Source organism: Spermophilus citellus, assembly GCF_964194105.1.
Source record: "Spermophilus citellus genome assembly, chromosome: 3".
NCBI classification, from domain to species: domain Eukaryota; kingdom Metazoa; phylum Chordata; class Mammalia; order Rodentia; family Sciuridae; genus Spermophilus; species Spermophilus citellus.
In genome coordinates, this window is record NC_138184.1 from 50,655,570 (window position 1) to 50,670,120 (window position 14,551).

The following is a 14,551-nucleotide window of genomic DNA, read 5'->3' on the forward strand; positions in this document are numbered from 1 at the left end:
CAGAAGGCTGTAGCAGTTGACTTCACCTCAGCACTGAAGAGTCTATACTCCCCTGCAGTTGTTTCCACTCAGACAAGGTGGCCCTTCTTGTAGCAGACAAGTATGGCCTGGGTTCTGCCCTCTTTCTGGACCCAGGCAACTCTCTGCCTTCTCTCTGCTGAGGGTTGTTTAAAAGGTCCCTCTTCAGAGATAGCTTTTCTGTCACCCTTTTCTGATAAATGAAATTTCACCATTCAAATATCTTGTGTTTGAACATGTAAGCTTCATGAGTCACTGCCCTGTACGATGGGAGGCGGCAATAGTAGATCAAATCATTCCCAGCAGAATAGGAGAAGGGAGCACAGGGTATACAGTGGGTAGGCTTGAAGGTCACTTGGAGTTTTGGGGACCACCATTCATCCCCCTACAATTGCCAAAGAGGTGTTAGGGAAAAAACTCATCTATGTGGGCTGGGGATGTGGCTCAAGCAGTAATGCGATTGCCTGGCATGTGCGGGGCGCTGGGTTCGATCCTCAGCACCACATAAAAATAAAATAAAGATGTTGTGTCCACCGAAAACTGAAAAATAAATATTGGAAAAAAAATTCTCTCTCTCTCTCTCTCTCTTTTCTCTCTCTCTCTCTCTCAAAAAAAAAAAAAAACTCATCTATGTGGTGCTTAAAATATGACTACCTTAAAATTAAACTTGAAAAAAGGCAAGGGGATTTAAAATGATATAGCATATAAACACTACTCTGAATTTTATATACTCAGAATGTGTTCTGAATTTTATATATTTTCTATTATATTCATCTTTCCTGAAAGATGTATTTTAAATTCAAAAATGAATAAGATTGGAGAAGATGGATGAATTAGTTAGGGTTCTCTAGATGAATAGAACCAGTTGTATGTGTTTGTGTGTGTGTATAATTATAAAAGGGGATTTACTAGATTAAATTACATAATCAGTGACTGGATGGTCCCACAGTGGCCATCTACGTGCTGAAGAGTGAAAGAAACCAGTAGCTACTCAGTCCAAAAAGCTCGAGCCTCCAGACAAGAGGGAGGGACAGCATGCAGCCCCGGTGTGAGGTGCTGAGGGCTTGAAGCTTTGTGGAGAGTTGCTCATGTGAGTTGAAAGACTGAAAAATCTGGAGTCTGATTTCCCCAGTGGTGACAACAGCAATAGAGGCACCCTCTCAAGAAGTATGGAGCTTGTATGCACAGGCAGTCTTCCTTTTTCTGCTTTTGTTCCATCCAGAAGTTTGCTGTCTCACATGCCAATTGTCTCTGGAAACAACCTCATAGACACACCCAGAAGTGTGCCTTACTCAGTCCAATCAAGTTACAATCAAAAATAACTGTTATAGGTCCACCACTTTTTAACTTTACACCAAACCACATCTCCTTAAACCTTACCTAATCTCCAATTAAACACAATAGCAAGGTCATAATTCCACTCAAGGTGATAAAACTATCCTTGTGCTACCAAAAGCACAATAAATCCTTCTCATGAATAGGAGGCAAAGTTTTTGTTTTTGTTTTGAGAGATGTGTACTTTTCTCCTGATATCCTATAACTTAAATATTATAATATAGATTTAATACCATTTAAGTACTGATATTAAGTCAATAAATATTACATAGTAAAGGAATAAGGGAGGGAAAAATACATATGTGCTTACTATATATAAGCACAAACATTCTTAACAAAATAGAAAAGAAATATTCATTTCAATCCTGTGTTCTAAAACTAGTAATGTGGCTGTAATTGGTATTTATAACCACCTTCTTCTGTCACCCACTCTGTATTCCCTCTGCCGTCAGCAGGTCTTGACTCTTTACCTGAAGAGGTGACCCACACCATCATTCCTGAAGGGTCTGGGCCATTTGTCATCCTGCTTGGACAGGATTGTTATAGTTTCCCATTGACTTTAATAACAACATGGTAATACTAAGAGACAGCCTAACAGACCTCCTGCACTCCACGCAAACTCTGCCTTACCCCCATTGTGGAATAATAGTCCCGTTTCCCCTGGGTAGTCTGGGTCACCCATGCCAACACCGAAATTCCCTTCTTAGCCTATTGATTCAGAGCCTGAGGAGCCCGGAGTAGCCTGAGGAAAGTCTTACCTTCCAGTTCAGTGGACTCGTTGTGCCTCCTGGTGGAAGCATTCCTCCCTCTGGAGTTAAGAGTTCTAGGCCAGTAGAGCATAGGGTTGTGAGAATAGGAAGCAAAAATTTTGCTAGTGGGTCACCAGGCATAATGGTGGGTGGCATTCCCATTTCCACCCCTTGATTCCTAGACCTGTGAACATTCTGGAGAACCTTGCCCCAGCCCTAGTTTCCTGTGTCAGCTTTTCATTGCCTTGACAAAATACCTAACCAAAATCAACTTAAGAGAAGAAAACTTTGTTTTGGCTCCTGGTTTTAATCCATAGTTGCTTGGCCCCATCACTCTGGGCTTATGGTGAAGCAGAATAGCAAGGAAGGGAGCACATGGTAGAGCAAAGCTGCTGGCCTTGTGATGGCTGGGAAGCAGGAGAAAGGGCTAGGGACAACATAAACACTTCAAAGCATGCCTTCCATGGTCTTCCTCCTCCAAGTAGACCCACCTCCTAATGTTTCTGCTACCTCCCAATAGTGCCAACAGCTGGAGACCAAGCTTTTAGTTCATGGCTTTGGAGGACATTTTAGATCCCAACCATAACACTGGGGGTTATTTAAGCTAGTTAGATGGCGAAGTAGTACAGTTAGACCAAAAGCCCTGAAGCAAGGGCCATGTCTGCATTTTCCGCCTTTGTATCCCCAGCACAGCAAATTCCCAGTGCAGGTTGGAGATGGATGCCTGGAAAAGGCTGAGATCCTGGGAAGAAAGCAGCCTCATTAGCACAGGAATGTAGTCACAAGGGCCCAGACTAGTTTGATGTTAGAGATAGAGAGGAGGATGTGTTCAGAAGACTCTTGACTTGTAGCATCAGCAGGGGAAACTGACAGCTGAGTGGGAGGGAGGAGAATTAGGAGCCTCAGAGGCAGGAATGGCCAAGCTGGGAAGGATTGACAGGGTGGGTAAGAGACAATGTGACTGATAGGGCAGTCTGCAGTAGTAGTGTCACTGGGAGGCTGACACACCCTTGGCATAGAAGCCCTGAGAGGGGACACTTCTCTCCAAGAATTAAGAGGGAAAAGGAAATCACAGAGGAGCGCTCAGAGCATTGGGAGGATTGCTGGGTAGAGGAAACAGGATTGGAGAGTTGGAGTCAGTCCTAGGATCCCACTAGGACTTGGCCCCCTGAGTTTCCTGGAGGGATGGAGGAAGGCATTGCTGTGGGGGAGTCAGGTTGCAACTGGCAGACCAGGACTGGAGTGGCTTAGCCTAGGACTGGGGGATGTAGATGCAAATAGGAGAGGGAAGACAGGGTGTCGGGTAGGAATGGCAGAATGAGGGTTGCTTCCCCAAGCAAACTGGGCCTTGTGTCTGTCTGCTCTCATTTAATCCTGATGATAACCTGGTAGGTCATAACAGTATCCCTCTTTCCTTTTTCCCTCCCTTTCTTTTTTTTTTTTTTTTTGTGTGTGTGTGTGTGTGCATATTAATTTTCATAGCAAGATAGAAACAGAGACAAGATTGAAAACCTCTTCTGTCTCTGAAGCCCAGAATTTTTTTTTTTTAGACACTGTACAAGTTTTATGTGCACAATATATATATATAAGACAGTTCTGTGACTCTGCACCACTGAGAGAAGTCAGGGTCTTTCTCTTGGGCCTGTTTCTGAAATAAAATAAATACAGTGATAAATCAGACTTGCAAACTGTTGTCTAAATTATCATTTTGCTCCCAGCTTAGTTATTATGATCCTGAGGCAGCACTCGAGAATAGGCCTTCTGGCTCCTTTTCATTCCCAAAGGCAGCAGCAAACCCTTGCTGTTGCCTTCTCTTGGCCAGAGCAGCCCCAGATTTGAAAGTCTTCATAGACATCCAGGCCTTCAAGTACTTCCCTGTTAAACTCCAACTGGCACTGAATTGACAACGACTACTGGGTACTTCAAGTCATGTTCCTGGGAAGCAGCTGTAATTTGATTAATCCATAGGGCCCTCCCATTTTCCTCCTTCAACCTAAAGTCCAGGTACATTTGACAAAGGCTCTGGTCACCACCCTACCACAGTTCTTCCTCCTCTAGAAGTGCTGCTAGTTGTGCTTCAGCACCTCCTGGATCTGAAAGTAGCAGTATGTGAAGTCATTGCCAACCAGAGCCACATGGTGAGGAAGAGCCAGTGCATCCCCCACCCACTACCCACCACCACCACACTTAAACAAAACCTGCTATTCAGTAGTACAGGTGTGCATTTCCACTGCTAGAGTCCTCCCCACCATTCCCTTTATCTCAAGCCCCACAGCCACTCTGTGAGTTTAAGAAACAGCCAGAACCTGACCTCTTCTCTCCAAACTTCCTGTTGCTGCCAGATCAAGCTGCCTTCCTTTGGCCTAGGATCACTGATGGTCTTGGTTGCTAATGGATCTCCCTGCTCCCATATCACCCCCTTCAGGCTGTTCTTAGCAGAGCAGCTGAATGAGCCTGTTAAGTGGGCTCCACCCACTGTCCACAAAGGTTCAGCCCAGACCTAGAAGAGACCCTTGACTCATTACACTTTCCTCAGGTCTTGGCTCACTTCCTTGACCCTCTCAAATAAGTTTACACCCTGCTCGACAGCCCCACTTCCCCCTGCTCTACTTCCTTGTTGCAGATTTCACCTCTTCCCAGGCTGAGGTGCTTCATACTTCAAACCCCCTGCCCCCTAGGCTCCTCAGAGTGCACAGAAGGCAAGGGTTTCCTCTGGTTCTCCTGCCAGTGGAGCAGGCCTCTTCATGAGACATGACAGGATAGATAACAAACTTTCCTGTTTTGTTTTCCCCTTACTAAATTGTTCTAACATCTCTCTTATTCTTCCTTTAATTAAAAAAATTAATTCTTAACTGGAATATTCCAGGGAAAGAAGATGGGAGAGGAAGACAGTAGGAGTTACATTTCTGCTCTGTAGAAGAACCTGAATCCATTCTGATTACCGCCAGTGGTGCTTCTATGTGTGACTGCCCCCAGGGCACTGTCCTGTATACCTACACACCGCTTCTGTTTTGGCCCAAAGCCTACCTCAAGTCACACTGGTTCACCTGCCAGACTTATTTTACTGCATTAGCACAAACCTCTGAGACAGATTTGTCTTTTCTTTTTCAAGTTTCAAGTAAAAGCAATATTAATATACAAAAGAGTATTTAACCATTTGCAATGACACAAAAAGTTTACTTGCAGACTGGGAGTATAGTCTAATACATGAGGGCCTGGCTTATATCTCCAGCTGCAAAAATATTAATTTAAAAAAAGAAAGTTCACTTCCTGATCCATATTTCTTTTTTCAAAGTTAGCCCTTGTTAATAGTCACTTATGCAGCCTTGTAGGGGAATATATGCATCATTCCAGCAAAAATATATATCCATTAAAAATGGACTTGAGGGCTGGGGTCATGGCTCAGCGGTTCAGCAGTACAGCACTTGCCTAGCATGTGTGAGGCCCTGGGTTCAATTCTTAGCACCACATAAAAATAAATAAATAAAGATATTAAAAAAATGGACTTGAGCTGGACTTGATGGTGTACACCTGTAATCCTAGCAGCTCAGGAGGCTGAAGCAGAAAGACCACAAGTTTGAGGCCAGTCTCAGCAACTTAGTGAGACCATGTCTCAAAAATAAAAAAGGGTTGGGGATGTAGCTCAGTGGTTGAGTGCCCACAGTACCACACACACTTGACTTGAACAACAACAAAAAAATCATAGTAACATATTGTTTTACAATTTATTAGCATAATTTGAAAATCTTTCCATGTCACTCCATCTAGATCTACCTTGTTTTTTAGCAATTGCTTAGTATTGTATCTATGTGCTATGATGTCTACTGATCCTGTATCAACATTTATTGGCCTTGGTTTCTTTCCAGATTCTTGTTATGAAAGTGTTGCAGTAACATCCCTATCCATCTCGGCACATCTGCAGTCATACTTGTAGAATTCATTCCTTTGTAGGTTAAAGGGGCATGGGTGTTTAAATTTTTTAAAAAATGTTTCTAGTTGTAGATAGACAGAATGCCTTTATTTTATTTATTTATTTTTTTGTGGTGCTCATGACCGAACCCAGTGACTCACATGTGCTAGGTAAGCACTCTACCACTGAGCTACAACCCCAATCCCAGTGTTTCTTTTCTTTTTTTTTTTTTTTTTTTGAAGAGGGGTACCAGGGACTGAACTCAGGGTCACTCAACCACTGAGCCACATTCCCAGCTCTATTTTGTGTTTTATTTATAGACAAGGTCTCACTGAGTTTCTTAGCACCTCACTCTTACTGAGGCCGTCTTTGAACTCGTGATCCTCCTGTCTCAGCCTTCCAAGCACTGGCATTACAGGCATGCACCACCACACCCAGCTAAATTTTTGATAGATATTATCAAGTTGATGTTTGAGTGCTTGTACTAGTTTATTTTTCTGGAGTATGTTTTCTCCACCAACTTTTTATTTGGAAAAATATTAAAATTACATTAAAGTCTAAGTACTAATATAATAAATATTCAGAATCCTTTGCCTTGTCTAGTTATTATCAGCTGAATTATTTTGCTCAGGCTGCCATAACAAAATATCACAGACTGGGTGGCTTAAACAATAGACTTTTATTTTCTCACAAGTCTGGAGACTGGAATGTGAAGGTGATAATCAGCCAGTTTGCTTTCTGCTGAGGCCTCTCTCCCTGGCTTGCAGATGGCCACCTTCTTACTATATCCTCACGTGTCTTTTCTTGACATCTGTGTCCTGATCTCCTGTTATAAGAACACCTGTTGTTATTGAGTTAGGGCCCTCCCATATGACTTCATTTAACCTTAATTACCTCTTTAGAGACCCCCATCTCCGAGTACAGTCACATTCTGACATACTGGAGATTGTAGGACTTAAGCATATGATTTAGTCAGGCTTCAGCCCATAAGACCACATTTGTTCATCTTTCTCTTAGTATATGTATTGTATCTGATTGCTATAGTATATTATAAAATACATTTATATTTATGGCTTATAATTATCATGTATCATATTTTGTATATATAATCATATCTACTGTGTAATTTCCTCCCTAAACCACTAGTAAATAAATTGCAGCCATTTTGATACTTCAGCTTGTATCTCATGGAAATGAATAGCTGGGATTACTCCTGCCTTTGAGAGTCATTCAGGCCAGTAGAATCAGTTGGCCTCATCTCCAGATTCTTTGGCTTTGTTGAGGTTTTGAATCTGTGATGTGTCAAGGAGATGACAGACCTCCTTGCAATTCCACCTGCTTTTTTTGGTCTCTATATCAACATTCTCTAAACACCAGACTTGTTATTTTAATTCTCTGTACAGGCAGTCCTTGCTTTGCCAAATGTGAACTGCTTGTGTTTATTCAGAAAGTGGGGTTTATTGATTTGAGGGCTGTTCATCACCCTCCGCCTCCCGTGGCCTCATTGGCAGCTCAGGACTCCACCAGAAGTTGATTCTCGCCTGCTACCAATTGTAATGAGGCCTCTTCTGCGGGCTTACATCAGTGTCTCTTTCTTTCTTGGTACTTTTGTGTGGGAAAACATCACCAGGCGGCACTTTCTGTGTGTGTTTTGGTAGATAGAATCAGTGTGGAAACACTTGCCAAGAGCGTCAGTGGGGGACATGTGGACTTAAAACTATTTCCTCTGGTTCAGATGGTTGTGTTGGCAGGCAACCCAGGGCACGGGGGCAATTCTTCTGAGTCCTTTGCCAGCCGAGGCTGAGCAGGTTGGTGCTGAATGAGAATTCTACCTTCCTGGCTCTCCTCTGCTGGAGTACCACTGCCTCCTGCTGTGAACACAACCAGCATCCTTGCTCCGTCCCTTCCACCCCAGGAAGCCCATCTTCTGTAGTTAGCAGAGCCACTTTCCTAAAACACAATTCCAGCATGTCTTTGAGTCTGCTTAGAACTCTTCCTTGGCTCTTCCTTTCCTAGAGGATTTACTCCAGACCCCTTGGCCCTTCTCTCACATGGCTCCTGCTCAGTGTGTTCCCCTCCAGTCTGCTGTTTTCCTGGCAGTATCAGTTATGCTGAATTGAAGCCAAGTTCAAGTATGCCAAACATACTTTGTCGTGCTCTGCCCTGTACCTGTGAGCTCATGGTGTTGCCTGTCCAGAATAGATCTTCTCTCCCTCCCTGGTAGCAAACCCTTACTTGGCCTCAGAACCTGGCTTGACTGTCTCCATCGGTGTAGCCTGTCCCAATGCCCATTCCTTTAGGCAGGCAGGGTTGGTTGTCCTTCAGCCTCAGACTCACCTCTTCTCTATCACTGGTTATGTGTCTGTCTTTCCTGGTTGCTAGTCAGCTGACTTTACATTTGCTTCCTCAATTCCTTGTTTGAAGTAGGCACTTGGTAAACATCTGGGTGAATTTATCCTTAGATCGTTTCCCAAAGTTAGAAGCAATTAATTTCTACTTCATTGTTTCCAGTAATTGTCTGAGTGAGACTTGTCACAAAGAAGTAAATACAGTTTTGCACATGCACTAAGAAGTCATTCTCGTTAGTATTCAGTTCTGAAGGGTCCTATGCTGGTCGTCAGCAATGCAGGGCCTCCGTGACTTTCACTGACTTATTGTATATTGTCACATGTTAAAATAGAAAGTGCTGAACTTAATAAACAATGAGCAGATTGATAACCCACCTGTAGGTGCATTTTGCTTTGTGTTATTGCTTTGGAAAGTTACTGAAGTCTTTCTTTTCTTCCAGTCAAACGCTTCAGAGAACCAAAGCATGAGAGACGTCCATGGAGAATATGGTATGTATTGAAACACTAACTCATTCCTAAAATATTTTTGAGTGTGTTGGATTTTGGGAGACAGGGTTGGGTCTGGTAGGGGATGAAATATGAAAAATTATACACAATAGTGTCTGGACTTCCTCAGTTATCATTGGGAACAGTGTGTGATATGAAAGCAGTCCTATTTTTCCACATGACTTTTGATCCCTACCTTTGTTTTATGATCACGCTGCTTCCAATGTTGGAAGATGAAAAATAATAACAGATGCATCAGTCTCTTCTCCAGATATCTTTGTCTCTGATAATGTTCAAAGTCTTGGATTCTACAGTCCATATGTTTAAGCAAAAAATAATCAAAATTTGGAGATTAGCTCTAACTATTCTCTTCAAAACTGGTCTTCCTTGGTCCTAGAATAAAGAAAAACTATTTCTCTACTCATAGTACTTTTAAAGCATAAAGTGTGTGTGGGGGGGTCCCTAACACCAACCTGTTTTCTAATTATCTAATGCCAGCTGGGTGTGCAATAATAATTCTATTCTGACACACCTGGAGTTCGCACAGAGCCCACTGATTGACGGCTACCCCATTCCAGTGCCAATCAGGAGTGTGTATTCCCTTAAGAACTGACTAACTTCTGACTAACTTGACTATGAAGTTGGGGTTCCCCCAACCCCCTGTCAGTTTCAGTAATTTACTAGAGCATGGTCTCACAAAACTCAGGGAAACATTATTTGCATTGACTGATTTATTATAAAGGATACAGATGAATGATTAGTTGAAGAGATATAGAGGGTAAGGTCTGGAAGTTTCCTGGACACAGGAGCTTCTGTCCCTTGGATTGCTGAGTGTGGATTTGTTCACTAGCCCTAAAGCGCTCAGACCTCATAGTTTAAGTGTTTATACACAGACTTCACCATGTAAGCATAATTAATTATTAACTCAATCTCTAGCCCCTCTCCTCTCCCTGAAAATTGGAGTTGGGCCTCAAAGTTCTAAGCTTCTCATCATGACTTGGTCTTTCTCATGACCTTCCCCATTCTGAAGCCATCCAGGAGCCACAAAAAGTCACCTGCTTAGAACAAAAGATGCTTCCATCATCCAGGAAATTCCAAAGGATTAGGAACTACATGATACGAACCAAATATTAGGATAAAAAATGTTCTTAGCATCCCTGTCACTCAGTGTCAAGGAGCTATGTCAGGAACCAGGGGCAAAGACCAGTGTACTCCTTGTATATGTATCCTAAAAATATTTATTTCATGTGGAATGAACCCACTGTAGCAGTATTTTATTTACAGTATGTAGTAAAGCTTCAGAAATAGATTCTAGGGACAAAACTCCAAGGCAATAAATCACTTGGAAGGAGACAGCCAGCTCTTTAGGACAGCAAGGTGTCCACAGGAAGCTGCCTTGGGCTGTCTTAGATTTGCTTTTGCCCTTACAAAACATCACTTTCCCTTCAAAGGAAACCTTGATGAGTCACTGAGATAAAGACTTTTTACAAAATTTTAATCATGTACTCACTTGTTCTTATAGACATCACTGCTGAATGTTGATAATTCAAATTTTTTATACCCACCCACCATTGGTTCTCTCAAATCTGGGCTGGGGAGGGACCCAGCTCAGGGCTCTGTGTCCTGCTCTCTGTGTTGTTTTTTAGTGACTCTTCCCTGACACTGACCTTAGGAATGTTTTTCCAGCCTCCAGATAATTTCTGTGGTCCATTCATTTTCTCCAAATACCTTCCTGTCAGACTGGTCACAGGTGTTGTTTCTGTCTTGTGCAGGTTTTTAGATACTTCCAAACAAGCCATAGGGATGCTGTTCATCCACTTTGCAAATGTGTACCTGGCAGATCTCACTGAAGAGGACCCTTGCTCACTGTAAGTGACCCATATTTGAGTGCAGGCATTGTCAGTCCTCCATGGAAAATGTGTGCTGGTCTTACTTTCTGTGACCAGTCCTGCTCCTCCAGGGTGCAGAGGGGGTCACCATTTCTCCTCTACATTCCTCTGATGGCCAATCCTGTGCATACCACCCATGAACTCACATACCCAGCCATCCATTGGCCATCAGGGCTTTGACAGTTGCCTAGTACACTGGCTTTCTTCTAATCAGTTCACAGTCCTCCTTTGGTTTTCTAGTGCCCTTCTGTCACCCAGCTTCCCAGCAACATGCCCTGCAGGAATGTCTCTGTGCCAGAAAAGACAGAGAGGGGCTTCTCTGTGGTCTCAGACTGTTGACTATTATTGACCTCTTTGGCCTAAAGAACATGGGTTGTTCTGCCTTATCATTGGAAAAAAACCTTTCACAGAGCCCCCAGGGCCATCTGTCTAAAATCTTAATTGGGCCTTGAAATGCTGACCTCCTTGCCGGTAGCACCTGAATGGTTCTCTTAGCAGATGGAGTGGGAAAGGAGGCTCACCTACTTCATTCCAGCCCCATCTCTTACCTTCTTTCATCCACAGAGCAGCTCTGCCATGTAGATATTGTGATTATCCCCACTTTCCAGTTGGGGAACTGAGACACAGAGAGATAATGGCACTTAAGTTCATGCAGTTCAGGAGTGATAGAGCTGGACTCAAATACATCCTGATTGGCTCCAGGGCCTGCATGACTCCCTGTTGTCTGCCCTTCTCCCTTACATTGAGCATAGTGTAGAACTTGACCTTTATTCCCAAGGACAGCACATAGTAGGCTCAAGAAGTATTTGGCAAGTGAATGAATGACCAGAAGGCATGTGTGTGTATCAGTTATCCTTGTTGTTTTCAGGCTGGGTCTCAAATGTAAGGACTCAGGTGTGAGAGGCACTCCACACCAATTAGATCCGAGAGCCTTATAGCCTCACACCAGAGGAAAAATTGCCTTAGCAGCCAGCCTGTTCTTTCTGTCTCTGATCTGAGAGTGACCCCTTGTGACTTTAAAGAGGAAGGACAGGCAGGAGAAAAACACCACCCCCCTCCCTCTCTAGGCTTATTTTCTGGCCCCTGGGGCTAGGAGACAGCATGTTCTGTCTGGGATCAGAGTGCTCTGCAAGCACAAGCTGGGGTTGGAATGAAGGACCAGGAATCCTCATAAAGTGCCTCAAGCTGTGGCCGCTCAAAACACTGCAGCTAGGTTTCACAGTGTCCTGGGTTTATCTGCAGAGTTGTCAAAGCCATGCGGTATCACAGTGGGTCAGTACCTAATCCAGTGACCTTGTCTTCCACATAGTTTGCAACAGAGAACTGGGGCCTGTGGTCAGCAGGGCTCAACTGCATCTGGGTTTAGGGCCCTCGAGGGAGGGCAGATGGGTCTTACCTTGGAGAGGGAAAGGGTTTTGTGTTAGCCCCGTGGAAACAGATCTTAGCAGAACATGTGGTCACTGTGGGCATGCCTTTTGGTCCCGCCTTCTCCCTCCAGTCCTTTGGCCTTGTCCCAGGGGGTAAAACTCTCTCTAAAGCATAAAAGTATTGTGTGTACATGTGCCACATGATCCTGCCCTCTTTGCCTAAAAAACCCTGGAGACATTTTCTAGAACTGCCTTGAGGCAGCAGCACTGTCACAAGACCTTATGTTGGCTGGACCGTCAGGGAGTTATCAGAATAATCAGAAGGACATTTTTTTTTTTTTCAGGAACTCTGTCTTCTGTTCAATCTTGGCCTGACAGGAACACTTTTTAAGCATTTCATCCCTCTCTTATCCCTCCCTCAAGTTGTTGACTTTAGTAACTTGCCAAGGACCTGGAAGTGAGAGCTGCACGCAACCTTTGCAGCCTCTCACATGGGCACATTCAAGGCTACCAGCCCCTCCAAGAACAAGATCAGAAAAAACACTGCGTCAGTCAGCTTCTCAGGCTGTACCTCCATCAGCCTTGACTGCTAACTCTGGGAAACTCTGTACCTAGGGCCTAGCTCAGTGGCTTCTGATTGTGCTTATGTGCCCTCTCCTCATAGGTACCTCATCAACTTCCTCCTGGACGCCACTGTGGGCATGCTGCTCATCTATGCGGGAGTGCGCGCTGTCAGTGTCTTGGTAGAGTGGCAGCAGTGGGAATCCCTACGTTTTGGTGAATATGGTAATGTGCCATGAACACTGGCTGGTGTGTGGTGGGAGCTGCTTGCCTACCAGTGAGGGATCCAGAGAAGATTTGGGAATGGATGGCCGTCTCCTTTGTGTGGTGGAGGGGCTGGCTCTGGGCTTTAAGCATCATCCTCCTGGGTATGTGTGGGTGCCTACCTCACTGCTGAGGCTCTTGCCTTGGTGTCAGGAAAGGTGGCAGGAGGCAGGAGATACCCTAGATTCAGGGAGATCCCTAATCTCTCCTACAAGTCCCTAAGACCACCTTATTTCTGCCAGACTTTTCATGGAGCTCACCCTGCCATGTTGGAGAAATGGGGTGGTCAGTAGGGAGGTGGAAGCCCTGCCCCTCTTTCTGCTGTACACCTGTGATTGTCTGGTCACCAGGCCATCCCACATGTGATGGGAGGCCCTATGTGAATGGCGCTCACATAGCCAGGTCTAGAAGGTCCGTCCCCCTGAGGCCAAATTGCCTTGCTTTCCCTCAACTGCTTGAGCCCCACCTAGCATTGCATGTACCAGTCACTAGAGTCACAAGTCCATCTTTACCCAGAGACAGGGCTTAAAACAGGTAACTTGTGTCAGACTCTGATGGATACAGCCTGAGTAGCAAGCTGCCTTCATGTAGCCCCATGAAAGGGAGTGTCAGGACAGGACTAAGGGGTAACATCAGCTCTTTTCCACTGTCCCAGCTGGCCTTTCATTCTGTAGGTAGGAGCTCCTCTCCTCAATTGGAGCAGCAGCATTGGAACCTTTGCCATGAGAGGGCATAAGGAATGGAGGGATAGAGGGAGTGTGGATGGAATACTGGATCTGCAGTCTCCCGCAGATCCCAAAAAACTCATGGCTCTGGACCCAGGGGCCACTAACTTCTAGATGGCTAGAAATCTCTAAGGGATTGACGGTTTAAAAGGGCAGCTTATTCATGGAGCTGGCTGTGAATGCCTCAGGTATTTCTAGAAATCTTAAGTAATTGTTTATCCCCATGGAGGGGAGATGAGCTCAGGGGAGGGCTTTTCTTAGCCCCAACACTTGATGCCTGATGAGTCACTGACCTAAGATAGTGTCCAGCACACAGCGTGTGCCTCCTGGGCTCCAGGAAAGGTTTCTGAGACTCCCCAAGTCATGGATTCCTCAACTTGCAGGCCAGAAATGGACCACGGTACATGTGGACTACTGTGGCATTATTATCCCTGTTTACAGATAAGGTGCTTAGAGGAGTCAGGTGGCACACAAAGCATCCCTGGCTAGTACATGTTGGGGGCCTTTTGCCCTTAGCAAGATACACAAACCCTCCAGCCACCTCCACGATCAGTACTCATAACTCCTTCCTTGCTGTTGAGATCCCTTCCAAAAGGCTCTCAACTTAACTAGCTGACCAGAGCTAAGGTGGATCCCCTCAATCAGCTGTATGACCTGGAGTGCAAGTCAGGTCTGATACAGCAGGCATTAGGAGGCCCTCAATTCCCTGACAGAAGGAAGAGTCAGTGGAAAAGGAGGAGGGCAATAGCTGTGTCTACGCCTCCTTCTCATGCTGGTTGACCTCCCTGGGCCCCTTGCCTGGCCTTAGCCAGTGCCCTTGAGAATCGGAATTTCTCCATATAACTCCAGGTATCTCCAGAGAAAGCTGCCCTTTATTAGGACCACTGAGGGCCTCCCTT

The 14,551-nt window shown here is 44.7% G+C and overlaps 1 protein-coding gene across 5 annotated transcripts in view; it reads left to right on the top strand.

Moving 5' to 3' along the window:
• The window catches only part of LOC308644521 (store-operated calcium entry regulator STIMATE), a 50,976-nt gene that overhangs the window by 28,187 nt on the left and 8,238 nt on the right, over positions 1–14,551 (top strand). For 4 of the 5 annotated variants that reach the window (XR_014021023.1, XM_081285771.1, XM_081285770.1 and 1 more), the window contains 3 exons: positions 8,801–8,849; positions 10,619–10,714; positions 12,767–12,888. Coding sequence is in view for 4 of the 5 variants with exons in the window: in XM_081285771.1 (XP_081141897.1) it covers positions 8,801–8,849; positions 10,619–10,714; positions 12,767–12,888 (267 nt within the window). In the remaining variant the exon portion in view is untranslated. The remainder of the gene's footprint in view (positions 1–8,800; positions 8,850–10,618; positions 10,715–12,766; positions 12,889–14,551) is intronic. The other variant, XM_081285768.1, reaches the window with a different exon arrangement.